A 25,577-nucleotide genomic window follows, 5' to 3' on the forward strand; every position below is an offset into this window, starting at 1 on the left:
GATGCGGCAAACACATTTCCTCTGTTTTTTTGTTGTACTGTATTATAAAGCAGACTGAAATAAAACAATAGATCTATTGGTGGCCTAGGATGTTTAATCTGTCCAAAAAAGTAGGAAAACAATTTCTCAGTCTTTGTTTTCTGTTTGTGAAATTTTGTGCTCATTCACTACGTTCGTTCATGTCGTGTGCATCTCTTGGGGGCTAAGCCCCCCCTGTCCTTAAAACCTAGTGACGCCCCTGGTCCTGAATTAGTTTTACTTCCCCATCTGCCTTTTCCTGATTTACTGATTGCTCATACCCATGTCTCCTCACTCCCCCGTTTGTCATCCCCAATCAAATTACAATATTGTTACAGTCTTGCTTTTTTCATCACCTTTGTTAATTTTGTACCTTTTTGTATCAACCAATAGAGGCTCACTTTGTTTTCTCATGCCTCAGCCTCATGCTGAGTATGTAATATAAATAAATTAGATTTGATAGTTACATTTGATCTGATCAGCAACAAACGAATAAATAAAAAGAATACATTAATCCAGTCCAATAGCTAACTGACAAATTACATTATCACCCATTATGCATTTCATTAAAAACTTATAAAGTCTGTCAAATATGCATGATTGGTTGTTTTTCTCTGTAGGTTTGATTTGAAGTATCGTAAAAATAAAAATTTAAATCTGCACTCCCGCTCACACACCATTAGCTATGTCAGTATGATATTTTTGATCTCAGCTTGAACAGAGGGAAGCCAGATTTCTTTCTTCGGGAGGAAGGGAGATGATTGACATGCGTGTCGTGCTGATTAGGAAATGATCTTCTCTTTGTGTGAAATCATGAAGTAGAATGTAGCCACAAGCTAATTTTAACATTTTAAGCAGTTTAGGCTGCTGAGACACACTGAAAATGGAGACATTTAGATGTTGCGGAAGCGGCACTCACTCTTTAAAATGAACTGACTTTTACGTGTTTCTCACTTTGGCTGGGATCTGGGTCCACCGGCTCCTATTACTCTTGTTTTTAACATATCTGGGAGTAGAACAGCCTGTAGCTATGACACACTTGACCTATGTTGTTTGTTTACACATAGCATCACATTTACTATAATTTTCAGCTATTAGTTTTGCCAAACATGTATTTGCCACAAACTGTATCCTAATCAACACACACTTGTCTTCCTGTGCTTCTTTGAAGCCTTGGAGTAAAAAATAAAAACCCTGAGGGTTGATTGGCCCACCTCAACCTAATCTCTGTATTGACACTTCTGCAGCAGAATTATCACTGGAGCAATACAAAAGCATTACACTGTCTGTCTGATGTTATCTTCACTCATGCTGTGCATTTCTGCAGTGATTCCCAAAACACAATCGGTCTGTGCTTCTCCAAAATGATACTAATTGCTGAGAGATTGATCTCACCCTGCCAGCACTAGAGTCGCTTCACATAGCTGACTTAATTCAGGCCCATTCACGGCTATCACTGTAACAGCATGGGCCACACAATAGTTTACATCCTACTGGATGAGTGAGGGTGATCTTTTTTCCCCCCTTGCTGCATGTGGTTATATAATGATGAGTAAATCTTATAATGTGAATTATCAAGTTTTGCAGGTGCAATGTAAATTAGATAATGTGTCTATTTCTAATGTGTCAACTAAACGCTGCAGGAAGCCCCGTAAGGTATAACAATAAAATAGCGCAGGAGGTTTCAGTTCCACCTGCAGTACCTGTTAGGAGGAAATGTATCTGGCTGTGCGGAGTTTCTTTGTGAATTTGTTGATGATGAAACCGTCAGGATCTTGTCTTAACCTTGAAGGAACAAGTTGATCATGTTTATACGCTCTTACTGAGAGTCTGATGTGAAGATTGATGGCATAATTAGTTCCTGCCGGCAGCTCGTTGGCTTAGTTTAGCACAGACACTGGAAATATGTGGGTTTCGCTCCATCCAGAGGAAACAAAATCTTCCTACCTGTTCTTGTTAAAGTCTTGGCCAGAAAGCAAAAATGGCAAACTGTTCTTTTAATAAGGTGTGTCTCGGCCCAGTCCACCGAAAGGCTTACGCACCAAACCCTCCAAAGACTGCTATAAAATTTGTGTTTTTAGCAGCAGTGTTTAAGAATTTGGGTTTATACAGGTTCAAAATGGTGTGAATAGAAACGGGACAGTGCTTTGTGACGCTACCTTGACAGCATAAAAAAATGCGTCTAGCTGTCGTCAGTTCGGGACTATTTATTTTGCATTTTTTACTTTCTGCACAGCCAAAGGAACTTGAGGGACCGAGAGTCTGATCTTCTCCCATGCTCTTTCCTTTAAAGACAGGAAATTTTCTCAATTTTGTCAAAACATAGAAATGTAATAAAAAAGGATCATCAAAAAAACCCAAACTGCAGAGTAATAAAGCACACACTGCTTCACGTTGCTTGCTGCAAAATATACTTGAAGTAGCTAAAATTTATATGAAAGGGTTAAAATAAGCCCCTAATGGGCCATGTATGTATTTGACACACTTTGTGTGAGTTTTTGAGGCTTATATCATCAGAGTGTTTCCCTCCTGTAAAATCTAAATAAATTGCATTGCATTTTTAAGCAATAAATTGCCCAAAAAAGCGAGATAGCAAATATGATACAAATTAAACTCATATCTGCCAATTTATATTTCGGTGTCTTTTTGAAAAAAATGTCAGAAGATTCAATAAACATTCCATTTTCAAAAGATTTGAATTTTCTGGCAATTAATTCAGGGTTCAGGCTTTAAAGGGATAAAAGGGTCTGAGAGTCGTCGTTCACTTCATTTGTTGACAACGGGACAGCCTTAAGGTATGGAAAGTGCAGAAATAAACTAGAGGGGGTGATATGAGGAATTAAAAAATTTTTTTTTAACTATTGGGAGTGTTTGAGGAGAGCAGTACAGTGGTGTGGTGGTTAGTTCTGTTGCCTCACGGGAAGAAAGTCCTGGGTCTGAATCCACCATCAAACCGGAGCTTTTCTGTGTGGAGTTTCCATGTTCTTCCCACAGTCCAAAGACATGCAGTTAGTGTGGTTAGGTTCACTGGCCATTTTAAATTCTTTGTAGGCTTGAATGACTGTCTGTTTCTCTGTGTTAGCCCTGCAACAAAGCAACCTGTCCATGGTGTACCCTGCCTCTCGCCCAATGACAGCGGGGAACAAGAATTGGATAAGCAGAATGGATGATTGTTGGACACATAAGCTAAGAACCGCTGTCCAAGGAAATTAAAATGTGGACGCCTTAGTTTCCAAAACTTATTTTTTGACCACAGGGTAGTTGTAACACAGACACTGTCTCCCATTGAATTTGTTTGAACTTGTTAGCAAACAGCTTCCTACTCACACAACCAGAGGACAGAAAATTATTAGCACCATTACTTTCATGTTATTTGCCACCTGGTGTCCTGTTATTCCTGGGTTTAAGCTCCTCAAACTCCTGGGGGAAACATCTGTCTCTTTAGCTACTGAATGCTTCGCTATGTTCATATATCCACGTCTTTAATTCCGTGCTGCTGCTACTACTGCACACTTTTTAAAAACCTTTTCCTGTACCTGCTTATTTAGACAGCTAGCACATATCCAGCAAGCTTTTAGCATCAAGCGTATGTATGTATGTATGTATGTATGTATGTATGTATGTATGTATGTATGTATGTATGTATGTATGTATGTATGTATGCATATTAAGTCAGTCACTCATTTTCTATTCAATAATGCTAGACCCATCCAATATAAATCAAATGAATGCCATTCTGCAACATTCTCCTTCTGACATTCCTGTTTTAGGTCTTCTTTCGAAATTGCTCTCAGTGCTATTGCAGGGCTGATCCTGGTGAACAACCTGGGGAGGGGGGATCAAAAGAACGTGATGTTCTGCATGTCTCGTCAGCTCCCAAGCATTCCCATTCAAAACTGTTTCAGACCGCAGCCCTTCAACATATACGGCACCTTGGACCTTCAATGCAGAACGTGCCAGAGAGTTGACAGAGCGTGGGACTCCTTTTCTATAATTCAAAGGAATGAATTTTGCCAGAAAATGAAAAATTCATTCCTTTGAGTTATAAAGCAGAGCACTAGCACTCACATTTTACAGTCACAAAAGTGTGAAAAGTGGAATGTATGCGCCTACAAGAAATAATAATATTCTCCTTTTACCTCAGCAGGGGCTCGTTTCCCAGTTAATGTGTTTGCAATTAGTACATTCTTCTGCCTGCAATAAAAAAACAGTTATTAAGACACAGCATATGCTGCAGCGAGGGAAAATGATGAAATTATTCTCCATTTTTCCTCTCTTTGAAATGATTTTCTGTTTTTGCTGCTGCTATTTATCAGGCAATTATCAACATGATGAAACCTAAATCACTTTTAAAATGCGCCTAACCTGTCAGACACTACATTCTCTCATATTTATTTGCCACCTTCCAGGAATCTGCCGACATTTGTGAGTCTTTATATTGATGCTTTGATTTTTACTGTTATACTGAGGCTATAATAGTTATTCTCTCATTGATAAATTCAGGAATTGCAGTGAAAAAGTAGTTAGACATGCACAGTAGGACGTCAACAATGCCAAACAGGCCAGTCATGTACTTGCAGACTGTGTCCCGACATGTAGTTTAGCACATATGAAAAACATGCAGGGGCCTTTTTAAAATTGATGCTAACTGGAAAGTTCTGAATACATCTACGCTCATTGTCTAAAGGTAATGTCTTAAAGTTATAGTGTGTAAAATCTCACCACCATATTTTAGTCAATTGTAGATTGCTGTCAACTGAGTTCTGTTGGTGGCCTCTGTAGGACAAACAATTCATCTGTAGTGAGTGTAGCTTCTCAATATGCTGGGTGTCCACATGTATTTACTCTGGAGGAAGCTGCAAAAATCTGGAAAAAAAAGTTTCAATATGAGTTGATGAGTCAATGAAACTGACCAATAACAACCACACTAAGGTGAGTTGAAGATATTCTGTGCTTTTCTGTTGGTAAACACTGTTGTTTATGCCGCTGTTAGCTGCTGTTAGTTGGCATCAGTAAAACATTGTAAAACACAGTAAAACACCAAACATTGTTGGACTTGGACACTTAGTGAATAAACTGTCATACAATGTAAGAATATAATTATACTGTTTATCAGATTCAAAGCGTGATTTTTAGGAACCTAACATTAGCTGGCATCATGTTAGCTTATAACCATTTGTTGTTGTTTGGTTTGTTCTTGTTGTCAGCTGTCCAGAGAAAGGATGGTTATATGTTTAATCTATTGACAATATCAGGAATAAATAAGCATGTTTGTGCATGGTTTCATGTTTTAAAGCCCTCACTTTAGTTCAGGAGATGAAGCTAGAAGTCAGGAATGATTATTTTTTCCAGATGCTAGCTGTCTTGTCTTTCTTATTTGCATTTTTGCTTTAAATGGTGATAGACTCCACTTCTCCGATGATAAAACACAGGTGTCATCCCTCATAATTGGAGCCTGACTGTACAGACATGAATTAAAATTTCTCTCCACAGCACATGAATGCCTTTACTTTAGCATGCTAACTCTTTGGCTAGTCTCTAGCTGACTGTACTTTTAACTTTATTAAGAGTAGTTTGTGAGAGTCATTGACGACCTGGTTTGTATAATCTAAACCATCGTTCAAAAAGTTAAATTAAGATGACAAGGCGTCTAACGGCATAATAAATGAGCAACATTTATTTCCACTTTTTTTATACATTAAACGTGCATATCAATAAAACTAAAATCGATCATATAAATACCTCTACTATTATACTGTTACAATAAATATGGCTCTACAGATTCTAGGTTAAATAAAAAACAGATTTCAGTATCAACTGCGGTGCAACACAAGGAGACACTCTCGGGACACACTGTACATGTCTTCTCTTTTAGCACATTTTCCATGTCAAATGATGGACTTGTTTGGTGATTGCGATATGATACAGTGTACTCCACTCTCATTTAAAAGAGCCCGTTTGCTCTCTGCTGTGCTTTTCCTAAAAGAGATATTGTTGAATAATGTTCACAGTGTCAGCATGACAGATAAGAAAACTGCAGTCCTTTTAATATCCATATTCAAATTCTGTTTCTCTTCTGTTACCAACAAACCACCCCGTACCATTTTGTGGAGTCAAAATGGAGACAGTGCCATGCTTTTTGACAATTTGTGCTGGAGTGCAAAGGAGCACACACTCACCACCTACACACACGCATACACAAAAATCATAAATGTGCTTAAAGTATTTGTACAATTAAAAGCAGGCACTCTGCTCCAGGTTGGCTTAAAAAAAAGGCTATTTTTCCAAAAAAATCTTGGCTATGTCAAACATGACAGTGCACCAGGCAGTGAATAGAGTATGATACAGCTGTGATTCACATGTACACAAACACATCAACACATCAACACCCATGTCAAAATATTACATACGGTACTTTAAAATATATTACTAAGAAACTGTTGTTATCTGATAACGTGCAAAACTAAGCACACCTTTCACAACACTCTCACGCACAATGTTCATCTTTTACATGATATACAATGAATAATTGTACAGACTAAGTAATAAATATCATCTCACAAATATGTTTTACTGGTCACTTCTGTCTTCCACTTAATGTAAATGCCAAGTACTATGTAATGCCGTCCCATGCACCATCTTTAAGTTTCCGCTATATAACAAAGGCCAAAAAGGAGAATTCTTCTAGACGTTTTCTTCAATCTTGTGCTTTCTTAACATCTACAAACAGAGAGAGAAAGGATCCAATGCCAAAAGCTGTCTGTATGCATCAAGTGGCAGAATATAATTTATGGTGATAGAAATGATTAGATAAATGTGTCATGTGATATAATATTTCAAAAAAGGAATAAAGTCAAGAGAGCTTCATTTTCAGTGGCTAAAGCTATCCTTCACAGCATAGGTGGGAGCAAAGTACCAAAGTCCAAAGAATCAGAGTCAGTCAGATACTGTGCCGTATTAATAATAACTAATGATACAAATAGTTATAAACCTTTGTGAAAATAGACAAAAACGGAGAGAAAACACGTTCAGTAAATTGTAAAAACAAGGAAAGGGCTTGTGTCTGTGCCTTTCCCTCTGTCTCAGAAGCCAGGCACGTGGCAGTACGCCTCCAAGGAGGACAACAGGATGTAGATGAACCAGAGAGAGAGGAAGAGGAAGAAGGTGAGAAGCTTGGCTGTCCGTGGGCCACCGAGCTCTCCTCCAGACACGGTGGGACGTCGGCGGTAGAGCAGCACCAGCACGCACACCAGCGCCATGATGGTGAAGAGGGTGACAGAGAAGGCCAGGGACCCCGGGTTCACTTTGAACACCTTGCCTTTGGTGTACCAGTAAACTGCTGCAATGGTCCACGCCACTCCGATGCCTAAGAACACGTTGACCGCATTGCTGCCCGTCACATTTCCAATAGAGGCGTCAGCATATTGATCCTGGATGGCAGCCACCTTACTTGCAAAAGTGTCTGTAAAAGAGAGAGAAATAGGCAAATATATATAAGTAATCAGTAATGTGCACAGACTGAGTACAGGTGCCACAAACACCAGGGACTGTACAATAAGCACTACATGTATTTAAGGAAATTCAAGCCTTAATTTAGGAAGTACCGCCATTATTATACTGTATATAGTTTCCCAATTTCAAAGGCTCAAAAATAATTGACTTACAAGTAATTTCATGGCCAGATGAGGCATATTTACCAAATTAAGCCATTAAAGATCTGGAGTTGATTTAGTAGTTGTGACTGGAACTCTTAGCATGTAAGTCCAAAGTGTCCGTGCAAGTGCAACGAGGCCATGATTAGGCTGAAAGTTCAAAGGAAAAACTTAGGAACACAGCCTAAGCTGTAAGAGTGGCCAAATCAACAAACTAGATCATGGTTACAACGAATAAATGGACTGTTCAGCTCAGCAATACCACACATCCCAAAAGACTACAGAAGACTAAAGTGTATGATTGCAGAAGTTATTTCTTGGTTGGTTTCATCGATTCTGTCAAGAACACTCAATAGGAGGTATAAAACTGGATTATTTTATGAATCTACAATCAAGACATGCTTTTTGGAATGGAAATACAAAGACAAGAATAACAAGGTGCAAACCTCTGGTTACACTTAAAAACATGAAAGTCTGATTAGGCTTTCCTGGAAAAAAGGGTTGTCAAAGAAAACAAAAATCATACTCAGATATAAATATAAATATATAAATATAAATAGATAATAAAATTAACATTGTATTAAGATAGTCATTTGAATCACTACTGATACAAACTCCCTCAAAAAGAGAGACTCAAAAACAAGCAGCAGCTGGAGATGGCTGGAGTAAAGGCCTGCCAGAATAATGCAAAGGAAGAAACACAGGATTAGGTGATGTCCATGTTTCCAGTCGTTGACTAAAAAGGGTTTTCATTCAAGTATTAAAAACAACACTTACATTTAAAGTGATGTTAGTTGTGTTTCAAAATTGTCGTAAACAGTTATTGTCTTGATGCATGCTCAATCATCCAGGTAAGTAAATCCCAAAGGGTTGAGACACATTTTTTCTAAACACCACATCTCCTTGGCTTTTAAACATGTTGCGCCAAAAACTGGTCCACCTCAAGGATTGGGTCCCCTGACACAAGCAGAGTAGTGTAGTGTACTCTGTTAAGTACCTGGAGGATTGCCATGATTTATACATGGCAAACAACCTCTGGGGAAGTGGATGGCACAACCTCGTCAAGCCAGGACTCCGCAGTCTATTTACACCTAGAGGCCAGTGGACACTCTTTTAATGATGAGGATGTACATATCCTGGACAGGGAGGAACGCTAGTTTGAGCGCGGAGTCAAGGAGGCCATTTACGTGAAAAAAGGAAAGACCATCTCTGAATTGAAGGGGGGGGGGCTAAGGGTACATCTTTCACCATCTTAAAATGCCGTGATTGCAGCCATTCCCCAACTCTCTGTGAATGGTACTCCTGGCCATTGATCAGTGGGCTTTGATCAATGGTCTAATTTTGGTCTAATGTTCATAATTCCACACATTGCCGAAAACCCAAACAGCACACGCAATAAGAGGCTTTATCTAAGCGTCCTGTTAATGTTGGTGGGGCGTCAGTTACACAATGGACCGAAAGCCAGCACAACAGAGCCAGCGGTGCACGGGCAAGAATTCATTTCTTACTTGGAAATTCGTCGAAATTAGTTGTGGTAGCTACCTGGGCTATGTGCCACTTCAGTATCTTTGATGTACTATTGCTGTGTGATTTATTACTATTAATGAAGGCTGCATTACAACCTGCTAGCTGCAAATAATCATGTGCAGTTCTGAAAGCAGACAGAAAGAAAACATATTACTGATACAGAAATAGTTTTCTACACGAGATCACTGCAAAAACTGCAGCCTTACCTAATGTCCACCCTACTGTTACTCATTTTATATTAAGATTTTAAAATCTAGTTGGTATTGCTTTCAGAACTGCACATGATTATTTGCAGCCAGCAGGTTGTTAATGCTATCCATCAAGTCTAACCTCAGCTAATGCTAGCTAACAATGTTAGCTCGGTGGCGAGTAGCCTTCAGTAATAAATCACACAGCAATATTACATTCATGTAGTTGTAAAAAGCAAGACAATATATTAGGTAATCCAAAGTATTCAGAATACGTTACTCACATTGAATAACTTAACGGAATTCATTACAAACTACATTTTGGGCCATGTATCCTGTAATCTGTAGTGGAAAATATTTTAAAAGTAACCTTCCCAACACTGTTTGTTGATCAGTGGTCATGACAATTTGCATATTAATGATTAGCAACCTCACAGCCCCTTGTCCAGTGGGCTAATTTCAGTCATTGTGCGATGTACTGTTTATAAAGCTGGGGAAACCTGCAGTCAGCTGAGACTGAAGAAGTCACTTGGATGAGTGACGAAACGTTTCTCCCACTGAAAATGCTGCGTCCAGATGAACAGAATCAACCCAGATTTTTGTGAAACTCAGTTATTTAAAGCTGAAAATAACACAGTTTTTGTGTAATATTGTTCTCATAAAACAATAGCCACCCATGGTGCTCTGTGTGTACGTTAATTGTTATTAGGCTGTTGTAGTCTTGTGGCCCTGCATTAATGATTAGAAGGACCACATCCTATATGTGGTTATGGGAATACAGCCAATAGCCTACTGTGAAACTGCAAAATAGAAAACTTTCTCTCATTGATGAAACATTGTTTGGCTCGTAAACAGATCTGACTTTTACTCACAGTAAAATAAAAATGGGCCCCCAGCTGTCAAGGAGTTCAGGACTCAAGAGAAATGCCGTTATGTATCAAATAATATATGTGTAGCTAATAAACTGTGACTCTGTATGTGACAGATCACTTGTCTGCAGTGTAAAAAAGCACAATGTTGTTTTCTGACTGTCAAGAATAATTATTTTTAAGCTGGCTAATTACTGAAGTCAAGTTCAGGGATCATTGAACAACTGAAAACACGAGAATTTGACTCTTATATTAAGACCTAGTTTACATTCATTAATGGTGACTTTTTCAAAAAGGGGGGCTTCATGGCTTTCTCTTATTTGGCACGGGATTTTTTAGGGAAGCATGAGAGGATAAGAAGGAGTCTCAAAGCGTGAGAGTTGGCAACCCTTGTTTATTAAACCAAAACCTAATTTTCATAGTCATTTTTTGTGTTCAGTGTTAGTGTTTAGGAAATAGCAAAATGGGACTATAATTAGGGCGAAACTAACAAGCGAAACAAGGTTTTTTTTTTCTGTTTACAACTTGTTAATATCCAAGACATGAGCTTTGGAGAGAATCCCTCTGACAGCACAGGTGGGGGAAAAGGTTACGCAAGCTGCTTCTGCCACAGGGGAAAAGCCCAGAGGAGACACAGGACAAGGCCGCTGGTAGGACTGAACGACAAGCACAGATGCCCACCTGGAACAGAAGTGCCGAGGGCCACAAACACCACTGCGGTGACCGAGTCTTTGAGACCGACTGTGCAGCCGAAATGTGAGGCCAGGTCCCCGGTCACAGCTGTCAGAACGCCAATGAGGGAAATAGAGACAAAGAAGCAGGCCCAGCCGTTCCAGTATTCAGTCGGTGGGACGAAAGCAAAGAGGACCTTCCAGAAAACTGTCAGGAAGTGCATAATGTAATCAAAGCAGGACGGCAAGCGTTCCTCCCCGCTCTCCTCCTCATCGTCGTCACCTACCAAAGACAGAAAAGATGCATGAAAGCCTGCGAAACACAACCTTCATTTAGACCACTGTTTGGCTTTACAGAGCACCGTAAAGCCACCATGAAATTGATATAATTTTAGTTTCAGTTACTGTGTTTGTTCAGACACTGGCAGTTTTGGGAAATGTTCTACAGATACTGTAAAATGGAGAGAAGATTTAATATGCACTGCTGTTGGATGAAACTGTGAATGTGGATATTGTTTGGACAATGGCTGCTTTTGTGGTATGTGGCCATTCACGTTGTTATCATAGTCATTCTGTGACTGCTCTATACTGCTCCTGTTATCTACAGCCAAGAAATCATTGTTAAAGCCAAAAGGGATTTGGACCAGTTGTGCTTAGATAAGAAAGACGTGCAACAAATACACCACAGGAGGACAGGAATACAGTGGCTTCAATACAGCAGTCATCACAGTTGTCACAATTCAGTGCACTACACACATGCGGGGGGCTCGTAGTTAGTGTCACACCATTTAAAAACAAATGTGTCATCGTGCGACCAAAGCACAGCAATTAGTAGAGCTACCATTCCAGTGACAGCCATCGCTGAGGGCAGGAGATTACATTATAATTTATAATATCATCATATTTTTCATAATACAGCTCAGACCCAAACTGTGGAAGTGAATGAGCACTAAAAAATCCTGACTTTTCAGAAATTTTGTGCCAATTTGTCATCATATTCATCTTCATATTTTAGATCAGTAAAACCTTCAGCATCTTTGAGCAATCCTTTTCAAATCAGAGACATGCTGGAAGTGTACTTTCTATCTTAAATATGCACATTACAAATGCAAATCTGAGTTTCTCCATCCAGCAAGAGAGAGAAAATAAAGAAAAGAGTATGTTAACCAAATGACACATCACGGGAGTCTAAGTGAGCTTTTAGCCCAATGATTTGTGCACTAGTGCAGATCTAAAAGGTTCACAGACAGCTTTGGAAAGACCCCCCAAAAAAGATTCACCATACCACAAACATCGTCATAAATTCTTCAGAACCATTAATTGTTGAGGAAGAGCCGGCCCTTTTAGTTTTTATGATGAGCCTCATCATGCATTTTTAATAAACTGTCTGGATTTAAATGGATGAAGCAAATAAGCTCAGAATGATCAAAAATGAATTAAAATAGCATTTGTTTTTGTACGCTCTTTCAACCCTTTCCGTTAAACTGGGGATGTTTTTTTCTTTATGCAATCTTAAACGGAGCATTTTAAATTTTATTTTAAAGACATATCTAAGTGAGCGCTGCACAACAGGCGGACCGGGTGGACCGGATCCAGCCTGCAGGCTCAATCTTCTTCAGGACTGCCTTCAGAGGGATGAACAGATGAGACATTTCAGGACGCCGCGACTTACCTGCACTGACAGTGACGGCACTAACAAACTGCTCTCTCCAGCTGCTGCTCCCTACAACAAGAGCCAGGTTCGTTTTCTTGATCAGCTTGTCCACTGTGCTCTGCAAGGAAAGCAGAAGAAAGGTGCATTAACACACACTGAATAACATACTCAGTACAATCTTAGTGCTGTATGACACTGGGGACACTGATGTGGTGAATCAAGATACAATTACCAGCTTCTGTCCTCCCAGTGTGAAGCAATGGTGAGTCACCAAAACAGATGCGAGCACAAAATCCCAGTAGCCCCCAGGAGAAAGGGAGTGTGCAAGGGAGTGTGCGAGCATAAAGCTGCTTTAAAGCAGTGAAGAAACACAAGCCAACTCATAAAACTGCAGCTGTTAATATCACTGCAGTATCATGTTACAGCTTAAATGTTCCTAAATTGTCTCAGAGCGCTGCACCACCCATTTTAAGCTGAAGGATCAGTTTACTTGCGCAGAGGATTGCAGTATGAATCTGTGGTATCTGTGTAGCTCCAGCACAAGTATAATGGCGATGATGTCATAGTTATCTGATAAGGGTTAGCTCAGATTGTGACTGGAGACTACACATCAAACAGGGGGTTATTTATTTCATGATCACAAAAATAAAATGCCATCACTACATGTCAGTCATTGTTTTTTTGGATTATTGTTTTAAAGTAGTGATGGGATTTCCGGCTCTTTTTAGAGACCCGGCTCTTTCGGTTCGGCTCACTAAAAAGAGCCGGCTCTTTCGGCTCCGAACCGGCTCTTCAGGTTGTTTTGTTGCTTTAATTAATTTATTATTAACAATAATATAAAATTATGCACAAAAGGAATTACTAACGTAAAAACAAGTGGTTTTATTTATATATGTTTATATATAAATATATGCGGTGGCCCCTAGAGACAAAACACGTACAAACTCCAAAACACATTTCTAGCATGAACTGAACTTCCAAAGCAGAGCTACTAGATCACTTAAATTACACAATTGAAAGCATGTGTGTATTGTTTGTGTATTTATACACAGGCACTCATATATATATATTCAAATAATTTAAAAAAAAGTTCATTTACCTGTTATTACCACACACCAAATCCGGTTGTTGGTACTTGCTGGCTTGTGTAGCCACAAGATAACAAAGGCTCAACACTGCGCCCAGCATCCTGGAGCACTTCTGTTGTCTTTTGTACGTGTTTTGAGTTTTTATGTGCTTCTGAGTTTTTATATGCTTCTGAGTTTTTACGTGCTTCGGAGTTTGTATGTGTTTTTACGTGTTTTGGAGTTTGTACGTGTTTTTACGTGTTTTGGAGTTTGTACATGCTTCAGAGTTCGTACGTGATTTGAAGTTTGTATGTGCTTTGTCTCTAGGGGCCACCGTAAATATACTTTTATTTATTCACTCCACATAAAATGAAATAAATAAATCATATAATACAAAAATCAACTATTCACATTTCAAGTTTTAACTATTTAAATTTTCAGCTTTTTCCTTTCACAAATTTAAAGTGAAAAGAACACAAAACACTGCAAACCACAACACAATTAAATATAAATTATAATATGAAAACTAAAAGAACATGCATATTCTCTGTCATATGGACCTGCATGAATAAACTTTCTCAATCCTTTATCATCTGCAACCGAAAATAGTTGTGGATGATTACTATACCTTTCTAATGTTGTTGTCCCTGCCTCTCTTTCTCTCTCTCTGGCTCTGTTCCTGTGCTACTGAGTGTAACTACCGCCCCTCCCCCCTCTGCCCAGCGTAAAGCACAAGGCTCGCGTGCAGAGTGAAGCGGAAAAAAGTGCGAGAGAGAGGCTGAGAGAAAGAAAAAAAAAAAAAAACCCACGTGACGGCTCGCGATAAGGAGCCGGCTCGCGTCGTTCACGTCAAAGAGCCGGCTCTAAGAGCCATTTCGTTCGCGAACGACCCATCACTATTTTAAAGCCTTAAGTTGAGTGGACAGGTCACATTCTTTATTTATTTAATTATATTTGCCAGAGGTGACCTTAAAGTGGAGACCCGATGCTAGCTAGCTTTGTTAGCATGATACATTTATTAGCTGTACAGGTGTATTGCACAGCCACAGGTTCCTAGAACCATAATATTATTTCCCGTAATGAAAAAAACAAAAACAAAATGCTAACACAGACTTCTTTTCCAGGACTGAAAAAAAGTGATTAGCCACTTGTATACAGCTCATAGCTGTTAGCTAATGAGCATGTGAAGGCGCAGTCAGATATAGGTTTGCCAACCGTCCTTTAAAAAACGGAATGGTCCCGTATTTAGAAACAAAAGTACACGTCCCGTATTGAGCTAATAAGGGACGCACTTTGTCCCGTAATACAGTGAGAATCAAAAGTAGTCTATAAATGTTTATGGAATTAACGCTTTGTTTGAAAACATAATTCCCAGCCCCTCTCCTGCTTTGTGACCAATGAGCTGACAGCACACTTATGACAATTCGAGTATGACAATTCAGATTACCGGAAGACAACAGATCCACAACAACAAGCATGGCCAACAAGGAAACAAACGCCGACACTGCGGTGCAAGTCTCGGACGACAGTACACCTAAAGCTGGGCAGACACTGCGATTTTTTCAGTCACGTTATTCAGCTCCTGCTCAAACTGCACGATTGACTCGCAGGGGTTAGAAGTTGGTAGGTCACGATGCAGGGTCTCACACTATACCGCCCGATGCTCTGATGCGACCTGAGTGCTCACACTGTGCCTCCATAACATGAAGGTTATAACAGAAAATCTGTCGCTCTCTCTCTCTGTCTTTCACTCACACAGACACACCACTACCATCAACTTTGCTAAATTGCTAATGAAAAACATTGATCAGGCAGCTGTGATTAAGCAGCAGTGTAAATCCAACTATTTTCACGGTTGTTGTGGTCGTGATAATTTTGTGATGCCACATCGAAAAGGCTCGGATGAGCTTTCCAAAGTTCTACAAGTTGTGCCTCCATCGCTTGTGTCCAGATCACACGCTGCACAGCCGTGCTGCTCCATCTTTTTCACCGACGTTTACGTGTTTGCACGTGAGCAGTGTGAGCGGCTGTGGTGACACCCTCACGAGCGATTGATGATCGGGAGCTGGTCGTGAGGTGTTAATCGCTTCTCGTTACCCCACGTATACTACACGATGCACGATGAAGGCCAAAATCGGGCCGATCACCAAATCGGTCGCACGACTCAAAAATCGTCTCAAAATGGGCCAAAAATCGCACAGTGTAAGCCCAGCATTAGAGCAGCAATGTTTGTTGCTCAGAGAAAGAAAAAAAAGGCTGCAAAAGTACAGGGAGGAATGGGAAAAGGAAAACACCTGGCTGGGAAAATGCACGATAACACCTTTAAAGCGCACTGCACTGTGTGCCGGCGCACTTTTTCCATAGGCATGCTTCTAGTGGTGGGCACATGAAGAACATGAGGGGCGTGAAAGCTCGGGGAACCCTTAACCAATTTTTTGTCCACCAGGCCACGGCAGAAGCAGATATGGTATGTAAACACTGGTTTGTTTTTTTTAAACCCTCTGGTTAAGGTTAATATGGGCATGTGCAGTGAATATCAGCGCTATGTGGCCAGAAGTGTGATAATATAATTTATTTTGTGTAATAAACAACTGCAAGGATAGATGATTACAACAAATAGATCACTAATACATAAAAGTAATACATAGATTAATAATGATGATGAGTTAAGATGCGTAATCATGGGAACAAGCCGGTTTACAAACAGGAGCAGCTGATTAGCATTAGAAAAGCTGAAATAATACCTCAGCTGAAGCCAATTGTACTAAATGCACTATATGTGCACTGTTACAAGAATATTTTTCGTTCTATTGTTTTCTATTAATTTATATAATTTTAAGTTAAGCAGGACAGAGTTCTTTTAAAGAAAGATTTACTTATATTCTCAAAAGTTAAGCATGACAGGCTTCTGTTTAAGAAAGAGACCTGTTTTACTGTGTTAATGTTGTCATTTTGAGCTAAAAACAAATGCCTAAATGATCATTTGTTTCCCATATGGTCATATCACAAAGAATATGCATCTGCTTAAATCAAATTCAAGTCAAATGGTTAAAAAATAATTTCACACAAAAAAAAAGAGCTACAAAATTCACCACACTGGGAAGGGTGAACTGGCCACGAGGTGTCCCTTATTTATTTTTCAGGGAGTTGGCAACCCTAGTCAGATATGCCCCTTCCTCACCACTTGTGGTTTCAAAACACCAACATGGCATCTTGTAAATAGGCAGTACTTACTTACTAAATAGTAGTAAATGATGGAACATGTAATCTATACCACTACTGTTGTGCATTTATGACTCACTAGATAAGCACTGATTAGGCTCTATTCATGAACAGAGTCTATTGATGGATGAATCTTCTCTCTGTGTTAGGAAGCACCTGCTTTTTTGACTACTACTGAAATGCATTCGGCTAGCCATGCCTAGCTTCGACCTTCAAGGTAAAAAGAGCATTATTCTACCTGCAGGGCTTACAGCGGAGCACAAACATTTGTTGATTGACAGTTGTGCCGATATTGATGTTTGTGTACAACTATGTGATAAAGAATATGGTCTGTTGTTTATTACAGCTCATCCAAGAACTCCAGATTTGGTGAGTGACGTATTAGTATTTTATTAGCAGGACAAATAATCAGCAGGTCATTTTGTTGCTGCCATATAATCTATGGATGCTACTTGCTAACCAAGGTTGCTAGCGTTAGCTAGTACGTTAGCACACCACTCTCTCATCAATCAGATTTTCAGCTCCAAATGGCACTGGCACCACAAATTTAGCTCACAGGCAGAGTTCAGTGACTTTTCCTATGTGTCAGCACCTACCCGTCACAGAAGACACCGTGCCTCTAATAAAACATAACTTAAAGTCTGGATATAACTTAAAGTGAATTAAATAAATAGTCATCCTCAGCACATTTTTCATGAATACCAAAATTAGCAGTAGCAATCCCAGTGCCTTTTCTTACCGGGCTGCAAATTTGTTTAATTCTGTTCTAAAGAGAGTTTCTGGAAATGAGCTTGTTTTCAGAATTAGCAGCATTTTTTTTCCACTACGTTTTTGGCTTGCTTCCTTGTCCAGCTTCTGAGGTTGCCACTTGGGCCTAATATCATGTTGTGTTAAGGTAACTGAAGTTTCTTTCTTTTTTAAAAATTTGTACTTTTTCCCGAGTTGAGATCGATCCACTGCTCATCCAGTCCAAATGTCAAAGTATCCTTCAGCAAGATACTAAACCCTGAGTTGCTCTCAACACATCCATCGGCATGTGAGTGTGTCTGTGGACGTTAGATAAAGTGCTTAGATGAAAGTGTTGTATGAATATGTGTGGAACTGGGTGAATAAAACTTGTAATAAAAAGTGCTCTGAGTGCTCAAACCGAGTAGAAAGGTGCTATTTAAGTACCGGTTCATTTACCATTTATTGTCTCTTGTAAAACACCCAACTTATCAATACAAAACAGATGGAGTACTGCTATAAATTCTGCATTATGGCAAATGATACAAATTCTTTAACTCTGACTATTCAAGCTGAATGATGCGTGAACACATCTACTGGAAGATTAATGAGTTGCATAATTTATCACACATCAAAAGTAAAATATATATTAACCCAAAATACTGTGACATTAGTGAAATTGCTGCATTTTTCCAGGTTAATGTTGTAAAGTCAGTCCATGTCGGCTCTGAGTTACGAAGCTGCTGATTTTGTGTTACCTTGAATTCATAAGACTCCTCAATGACCACCTCCAGCCTGGTGTGCTCTCCCAGACATGGGCAGCCCATCTTTGACACGTCCTCCGGACCCACTGCTGTCTTGTTGTCATTAGTGTCACCTAGGGCAGCACAAGAATAAACTATCATCCAGGATTTCCTACATGGTGCTTGGATGATAATGAAAGTCAGTCCTCTGTGTGTGCTACGGTCCATTACAGTGACTCTGAGTGACAGATCAGCCAATCATAATTGGTAAACCCAACGCGAGAGATGTTGGGGAGACACGTATTGAAATAAATAAAACACGGCAGTCTGCATATTGATACTCAAAATTTAATCAAGAGCATAAAAAGTACTTGGAATAGAGGATTTAGGTTTATTTATGTCAGTGGTTTTATTTATAATAGTGGATTATGTGAATATGTATTCTGTTATTTATGTTTTGAATTCTCTACTTAGTAATTTACTTCAGGGATATATTCTTTCTGCATTCATTACTGGCTTATCATTTCTTGTATGTGTTTATTGTCATTATGTTTAATAAATAATAAGCAGAATCGTATGTTATTAATATAAATAGGTCTCATAAACAGGACTTTCCCAAACATTTTCTGACTACACGTCACATTTTTAATATATCCACAGTACTTTTAGGTTGCAAATCATCAGTCATTAAAATATGATCACATTTAGCAAAGAGTCTGAGTGAGTATTGATATGAGCACAGTTGTATTACAAGTACTTTTTTGATGTTAGTTAGTTTAATTTAACATGCAATTGCAAAAGCAGCTATTGCACAGTAATTACAGCTCTCTTCCACAGTGTGTCTTTTCTCCTTCCTGTTAAAAGGGAGCTTTTCCTGGGGTGGCTGTAGCTCAGGTGGCAGAGCAGGTCAGCCACTAATCAGAAGGTCGGTGGTTCGATCCCAGGCTGCACCCTGGCTGCATGCCAAATATCCTTGGGCAAGATACTAACCCCATGTTTGCCTACTGGTGGTGGTCAGAGGGCCTGGTGGCGCCAGTGTCCGGCAGCCTCGCCTCTGTCAGTGCCCCAGGGCAGCTGTGGCTACAATGTAGCTTGCCATCGCCAGTGCGTGAATGTGTGTGTGAATGGGTGAATGACTGAATGTAGTGTGAAGCGCTTTGGGGTCCTTAGGGGCTAGAAAAGCGCTATACAAATGCAGGCCATTTACCATTACTGTCGCCAAGTGCTTGCTTATAGGGGTCATCTGATTGTTTTTTTCTGTATTATTACAGTATAAAGCTCCTTGAAGCAGCCGTTGTTGCACTATATAAATAAAATTGAACTGAATTGAATGATTAATAATAATAATGGATTGGATTTATATAGCGCTTTTCAAGGCACCCAAAGCGCTTTACAATGCCACTATTCATTCACTCTCGCATTCATACACTGGTGGAGGCAAGCTACGGTTGTAGCCACAGCTGCCCTGGGGCAGACTGACAGAAGCGAGGCTGCCATTTCGCGCCATCAGCCCCTCTGGCCAACACCAGTAGGCAGTAGGGTAAAGTGTCTTGCCCAAGGACACAACGACCAGGACAGAGAGCCCAGGGATCGAACCGGCAACCTTCCGGTTACAGATACGCTTCCCAACCCCCTGAGCCACGGTTGACTGTAAAAGCTCTCAAAAATAACATTGATGAAATACAATGACATTTTTACTCTAACCCTGAGCAATTTTAAGTACATCAATTAGACTTTCAGTCTTCATGAATAAGGCCTGATGAGGAAGTTTGAGATTAGTTGTGCTGTAAGGTTTAATCTGCATTAATCCAAGCATTTAGTGCACACATTTATCTCAAGCCACCAAATAGAGTGACATATCACTCTGCACATGTAGCACACAGTGATGTCATCCACTCACCGTGTCTCTGTCCCACCTCCAGCAGTATGGGCTCCTCCAACACAATTGTGAATGTCTTGTTTTTCTCGTACTCCTCATCATCAATGATCTTCACATTCAGCAATTTCCTAAAGGTCGAGGGGTCAGGGGAACAAGGAGAAGCGGATTAGCTTTGTTTAGGGGAAATAAAAGTAGCTGCCCGTATGAGTCAACCTGCAGTAACCCTCTGTTATCTAAACACGCTCAAAATAGATCCCAGGCAGGTAAGAGCAGCTTCCAATGCTGAGACTATGCTTTCGTACACATTCAAATAAAACCAGAGTAGCTAAGAGGTAGACTGCCTACACAGTGAATCATGAAACAGATCTGTTAGATAAGAAGGTGGAAGCTCAACATTTCCCCCAAATTGACAAATATCATGCGCTGCCGAACACTACGAAGAAAAAAAAAAGACTAAAATATAAATTTTCCTAACACCCCACAAGAGGGCGGACTCCTTCTGCACCATTAATTCCATTAGAGCACAACTAAAGCGAAATAGCCCACACCCCTCCCACACACTCAAGTTAGAAGTCATGAGGAATTGAATTATTACCTTTGTCTCTGTGGAAATTATGTCACCTATCTACACAGGGACTCATGATAAGACATATATATATAGTTTGTGCTCTTAAATCCGAGAGCTCAAAAACGTGAGGCTGCTTTGTCAAACTGTGACCGACATATTTTCTTCAGCCCTCTTCGTTCGCCCACACTGTCACAGCCAGTCTCTCTCTCTCCCTCTCCCTCCATCTCCCTAATGATATGTGGGTGGCTGTCTATTTCTGTCTACACATATACACTCAGGGTTTGACAACACGCATGAAGAGCTTTTGCTTGCTGAGGAAGAAGAAGTTTATTTTAAACAGCAACGATACGTCACTGGCTGTCTAATGTCAGGCTAAGTCATGCCAGTGGGAGCAACGTGAAGCGCAGCCTGGAGACCTCGCAACAGGAACAAAAGAGTTTGTGTGCATGGTATATTTGCTTTGAATCGCCGTGAAGGCACTGCTGCTGTGGATTGTGCTAATGTAGCAGCCATTTTGACATTACATCACATTTTAGGCAGACACTGTTTGTCTTGCCGTAGCGTACCTAGATAAGCAGAATATACAGACGAACATTTACATTTTCCACTAAAATCCAAACGAGAAATTAAAGGCTGTCGAGAAGCAGCAGGGGCCCGGGTTCATTTAATGCATCGGGCTGATTAGCTGGCAGTCTAACTCTAAACTGCTGCCACAGTTTGAAGCTCATTTGCACTGATTTCAGACAAAAAGAGGTGGGTGATAATGCAAAACGCGAGAAAATCAAAAGTGACTTTTCAAAACAGACTAAAAAACAGCTGTGGTGAGATTAGTTCTCCTGCTTTCTTAGTTTCGGTGAGTTGGTCCTTCACGTAAAGTAGTTCCATCCCTCTTTTTAAAAAAATATATTTTACTTGAATCAGTAATACCTTTGTTAGTATTTCAAAAGCATTAGCAGCGCAAATAAACCAAGCAAAACTGAGTGGCTAAAGACAAGCAGTGCTTGCTAAAGAAAAGACAGTTACGAATGGAAGAACGGATGATTTAATTATTGCTACACTCCAGTCCTGCACACTAGTCTGCAACCATCTGGAAACCACTGGTCACCAGAGAAAAATGTGTATTCCCCTGGCTGGTTGGTGCGTGTGGTAGGTTGTTTGCTGTCGCTAGGAGAAACTGGTGGCAAAGTGCTGCTTCACAGTCTGTATTAGGTTGGTGTAACTGAGGCCTAACACACAGCAATCTCAAAAGCCACTGGAGGCAGAGATGAGGAGAATGTTCTGATATAAAAGCTACCTCTGTTGTAGTGACTGCATGTGAGTCTGTGTCTTTTGTTCAGTCTCTGTTATGTTTCCTGTTTTACTTTGAAAGTCCATGTCTCATGTTAATGTGTCTAGTTTTGCTTCCTTTGTCTCGTTAGGCCTGATTTGCCCCAGCTGTGTCTCACTCCTGTTGCCCTTTCCCTGATTGCTCCCTCTGTGTATTTAAGCCCTGTGTTTCTCTGTGTCCGTGTTGCAATCTACCGTTTATTTTGCTGTGTGTTTTGTCAGTCCACCGGTGTTAGTTTATTTTGATTTTTTCCAGTTATGTTATGTTTGAGTTCAGCATTAAAGCTGTTTCGGTTTAAGTTTGTCTCTGGAGTCTGCACCTTGGGTCCTATTCCTGTCTGCACACAGCCGTCACTTAACATTCTCTGCTGAGATTTCACTTTCCAGATCTTTTTTTCTATGCAGCTTGCTTATAATGTGAAGCCTCTGATGAACAGGATGTCACTCTTGTCATTCTTAACTAGGGATGGGTATCGAAAACCGGTTCTTGTTGAGAACCGGTTCCCACTGTTTCAATTCCTTGGAATTCTTTGCCATTTTTGCAAACGATTCTCTTATCGATTCCAGTCGCCCCGAATGACGTCACCACGTTGCGGAGCGTCATTTACCTGGCAGGAAACACGGCACGTAAGCGGCTCAAACGCTCAAAAGTTTGGTTATACTTTACGAGAACGGATGACAACAGGGCAGCTTGCAATACTCACACACAAAATAAAATCTATTCAAGCTGAATTTATGCTTCAATTCTTCAAAGAAAATCGTACCACCAGAGTTTGAAAGTTGCAGATTATTTTCAAACGCCTTAAAAGCCCAAAGCTTAAGAACATATTTCACATTTTTAATTTTCATGCGCACAGTGGTTCTGTCGTTAGAGACTCTGACCTGCAGCAAGAATTTATGCTGCCACATTTCTGCGTAGAATTTGCGTTTTTTCCCCCCTGTGCCTACTGAGTTTTAGTCCTGGTGATGCAGTTTTCTCCCTCAATCCAAAGACACGCTTGTTAGACTGACTGGTTCTAAACTGTCTATGGTTGAGAGTGTGAGTGGTTTTGTCTCTCATCACCACCCAAAAGCAGTTCAGATGATGAAGTGATGCATTTTTAATTTTAAATGTTTCCAGCACGTAAATGACTACCAATGAAAGCATGTAAACTAATCAAAATATGAAATCAATGAAGTTCTGCCTTCATCTTCACTGTAAGTAAAAATAATCACAATTTAGCTGATTTAGCTAAAAAAGTTAGCTAAAGTAAACTAAGTCAGACACCTGCTAACTAGCTAAATACGTTAAAGGAATAGTCTCACATTTTAAAAAAATACGCAATTTTGTGTTCTTGCTGAAAATGAAAATTGATGACAGTTTAATGTCTGCACTCAAATTATTAAAGTAGAATAGCAAGCAGTCGACTTAGCTTAGCATGTAGTCTGGATGGAGGGAAACAGCTAGCCTAGCTGAGCCCAGTCTACAGCTAACAACACAGCTCTCAGGTCAGTTTAGATGATGTAAAAATGTAAGTTTGTGGATTTCATCTTAAAGTTACAGATACTCATCATTTTATATGAACTTCATTATACTTTTGGGCTTTTGATGATTTTTTTAAACTGTTCTTTGTTCATAGTGAAATGATTATACAGCACACATCTATAATGAGTTTGAAAAAACAAAAGAAAAAAGAATTGGGTCCACAAGTTTGAATTTATATTAGTATTAGATATTTTTTAAACCACACAGTGTCAAAAGCATCATATCCCCCGTTAACATTTGGTTAAATGTCCCTTAGCAAGTTGCACATCAACAAGATTTTTTTTGGTAACCATTAACAAGCTTCTGGCCTAATTCTGACATAATTCTGTCTGATGTTTGTCTGGGCTTTTAATCATAGTCCTCATTTTTGTCATGGTAAGTATGTAAACCTTTGACCACAGCTGTACAATATTCATGCTGAGCCAGTTATTTACAACGAATAGAACTCCCTGCAAAATCATAGTTGTTCTTTTTTATTTTAGCACATTTCCCAAAATGTAAAGTTATCTTTTAAAATTTGTGGTCCTTTATAATTTCCTTCGTACGCTTGGGTTTAAAATGTTCAGTTTAAAAATACATTTTCTAAACAGCACACAGTCCTGCTTTATGAGCCCTGTCGCTGCAAGTCAATGTAAACTCTGATTATTACAGACACAATTGGATTTTATCAACACTGTAAATCCTTGGCTTGCTCCATATCACATTACACTGCGGAGCCATCAGCCATCTCTGCTGCCCGGTTGGCTCAATTCCTGGGAAAGTTTCTGAGTAGCCGCAGTGGTATAAACCTCCAATTGCATCTGTCACACAGACAATATTGCATGCATTCTAAAGATTGATCTCTGCTCTATCTGCAACAACCGTAATCTGTTCTCCATCTGCCTGGCTCTTTTTGCAGTTGTCTTACATTTACTGAGAGTATGTTGAATGCTAAAAAAAGTATGCCTTGTTTGTAAATTAATTATCAGGATTAGTTTGACTTAACCAGAGAAATGAGAAAAAGGAGGTTGGTCATAATTGTCACCTACAGAAAGAAAGCATCATACATATCGTCTGTGACTCTTAAAGTAGTTCTGTTTTTATTTGGAGGTTCCCTCTCCTCCACATTTTTTGTCGGTTCCTTAAGGATGCTCCAGTTTCCTCCCACAATCCAGAGGCATATACAGTAAGGCATGAGGCCCGGAGACTCCAAACTGCCCACAGGTATGACTGTGTTCACTCTGTAGCCAGAGAGAGTGTCTCTAATTTCTACCCTCTGCCTGCTGCAAAGAAAAAAAAAAGAAAGCTTCTGCCCTCCCGAGACCCTGACAAAAATTAAGCCGGCAGGGAGACCGAGTGAATGCATGACAGTGTGTCAAAATCCACAGCTGGACCTAGCACCTCCGTTCATTTAAAGAGCCATGAATCAAAGTGGCATGTCAGCATCTGCCTACAGTGCTGAAGTGTCCTTGAGCAAGATATTGAATCTCAGCCAGCTCCAGAGAGGCTGCAGTGTAGCTTATTATAAACAGAAAGCAGCTGCATTACATTACATTACTGTGTCTCCACTGTGTTGTTGGGTTATTATGTAGAGAAAATTTCTACAGAAAGAAACCCGTTTTGACATTGATAATAACAAATTATTCCACCACTGATAACTTGTACTTGCAAAAATGTGTGGCAACATAATGGAGAATGGTCTGAACTAATAAGCACAGGGAGAGACAAGTGGGACGAGGAGAATTTGAAATTCATTTCTACCCTGCAGCCGTGTTAGCTGCTCCCCTGAATTTAAGCTCAGTGGTAAATTTTAATGTCAGCAGGACAACACGCTGATTCTCCTCAGGTGTACTGTGTAACATGTTCACTATCTCAATTTAGTATGTTCACTTGCTAATTTGCAATAAATGTAAAGCACGGTTGGCTTTGGGAAGGATTTTGACCAGAGGGATGCTATCACTTC

The 25,577-nt window shown here is 39.9% G+C and overlaps 1 protein-coding gene across 1 annotated transcript in view; it reads right to left on the minus strand.

Annotated features, from left to right (window-relative positions):
- Positions 1-5,677: 5,677 nt before the first annotated feature.
- Positions 5,678-25,577, minus strand: part of slc8a4a (solute carrier family 8 member 4a) — a 28,129-nt gene continuing 8,229 nt past the window's right edge. The window contains exons 4-8 of the mRNA XM_085420203.1: positions 20,238-20,344; positions 18,353-18,471; positions 12,598-12,697; positions 10,936-11,208; positions 5,678-7,480 (exon numbers count right to left, since the gene is read on the minus strand). Coding sequence (XP_085276329.1) covers positions 7,101-7,480; positions 10,936-11,208; positions 12,598-12,697; positions 18,353-18,471; positions 20,238-20,344 — 979 coding nt within the window. The 3' untranslated portion in view covers positions 5,678-7,100. The remainder of the gene's footprint in view (positions 7,481-10,935; positions 11,209-12,597; positions 12,698-18,352; positions 18,472-20,237; positions 20,345-25,577) is intronic.

The sequence above is a fragment of the Rhamphochromis longiceps genome, linkage group LG10 (genome assembly GCF_057381845.1).
Source record: "Rhamphochromis longiceps isolate RC_006_pf linkage group LG10, R_longiceps_female_GT1.1, whole genome shotgun sequence".
NCBI classification, from domain to species: domain Eukaryota; kingdom Metazoa; phylum Chordata; class Actinopteri; order Cichliformes; family Cichlidae; genus Rhamphochromis; species Rhamphochromis longiceps.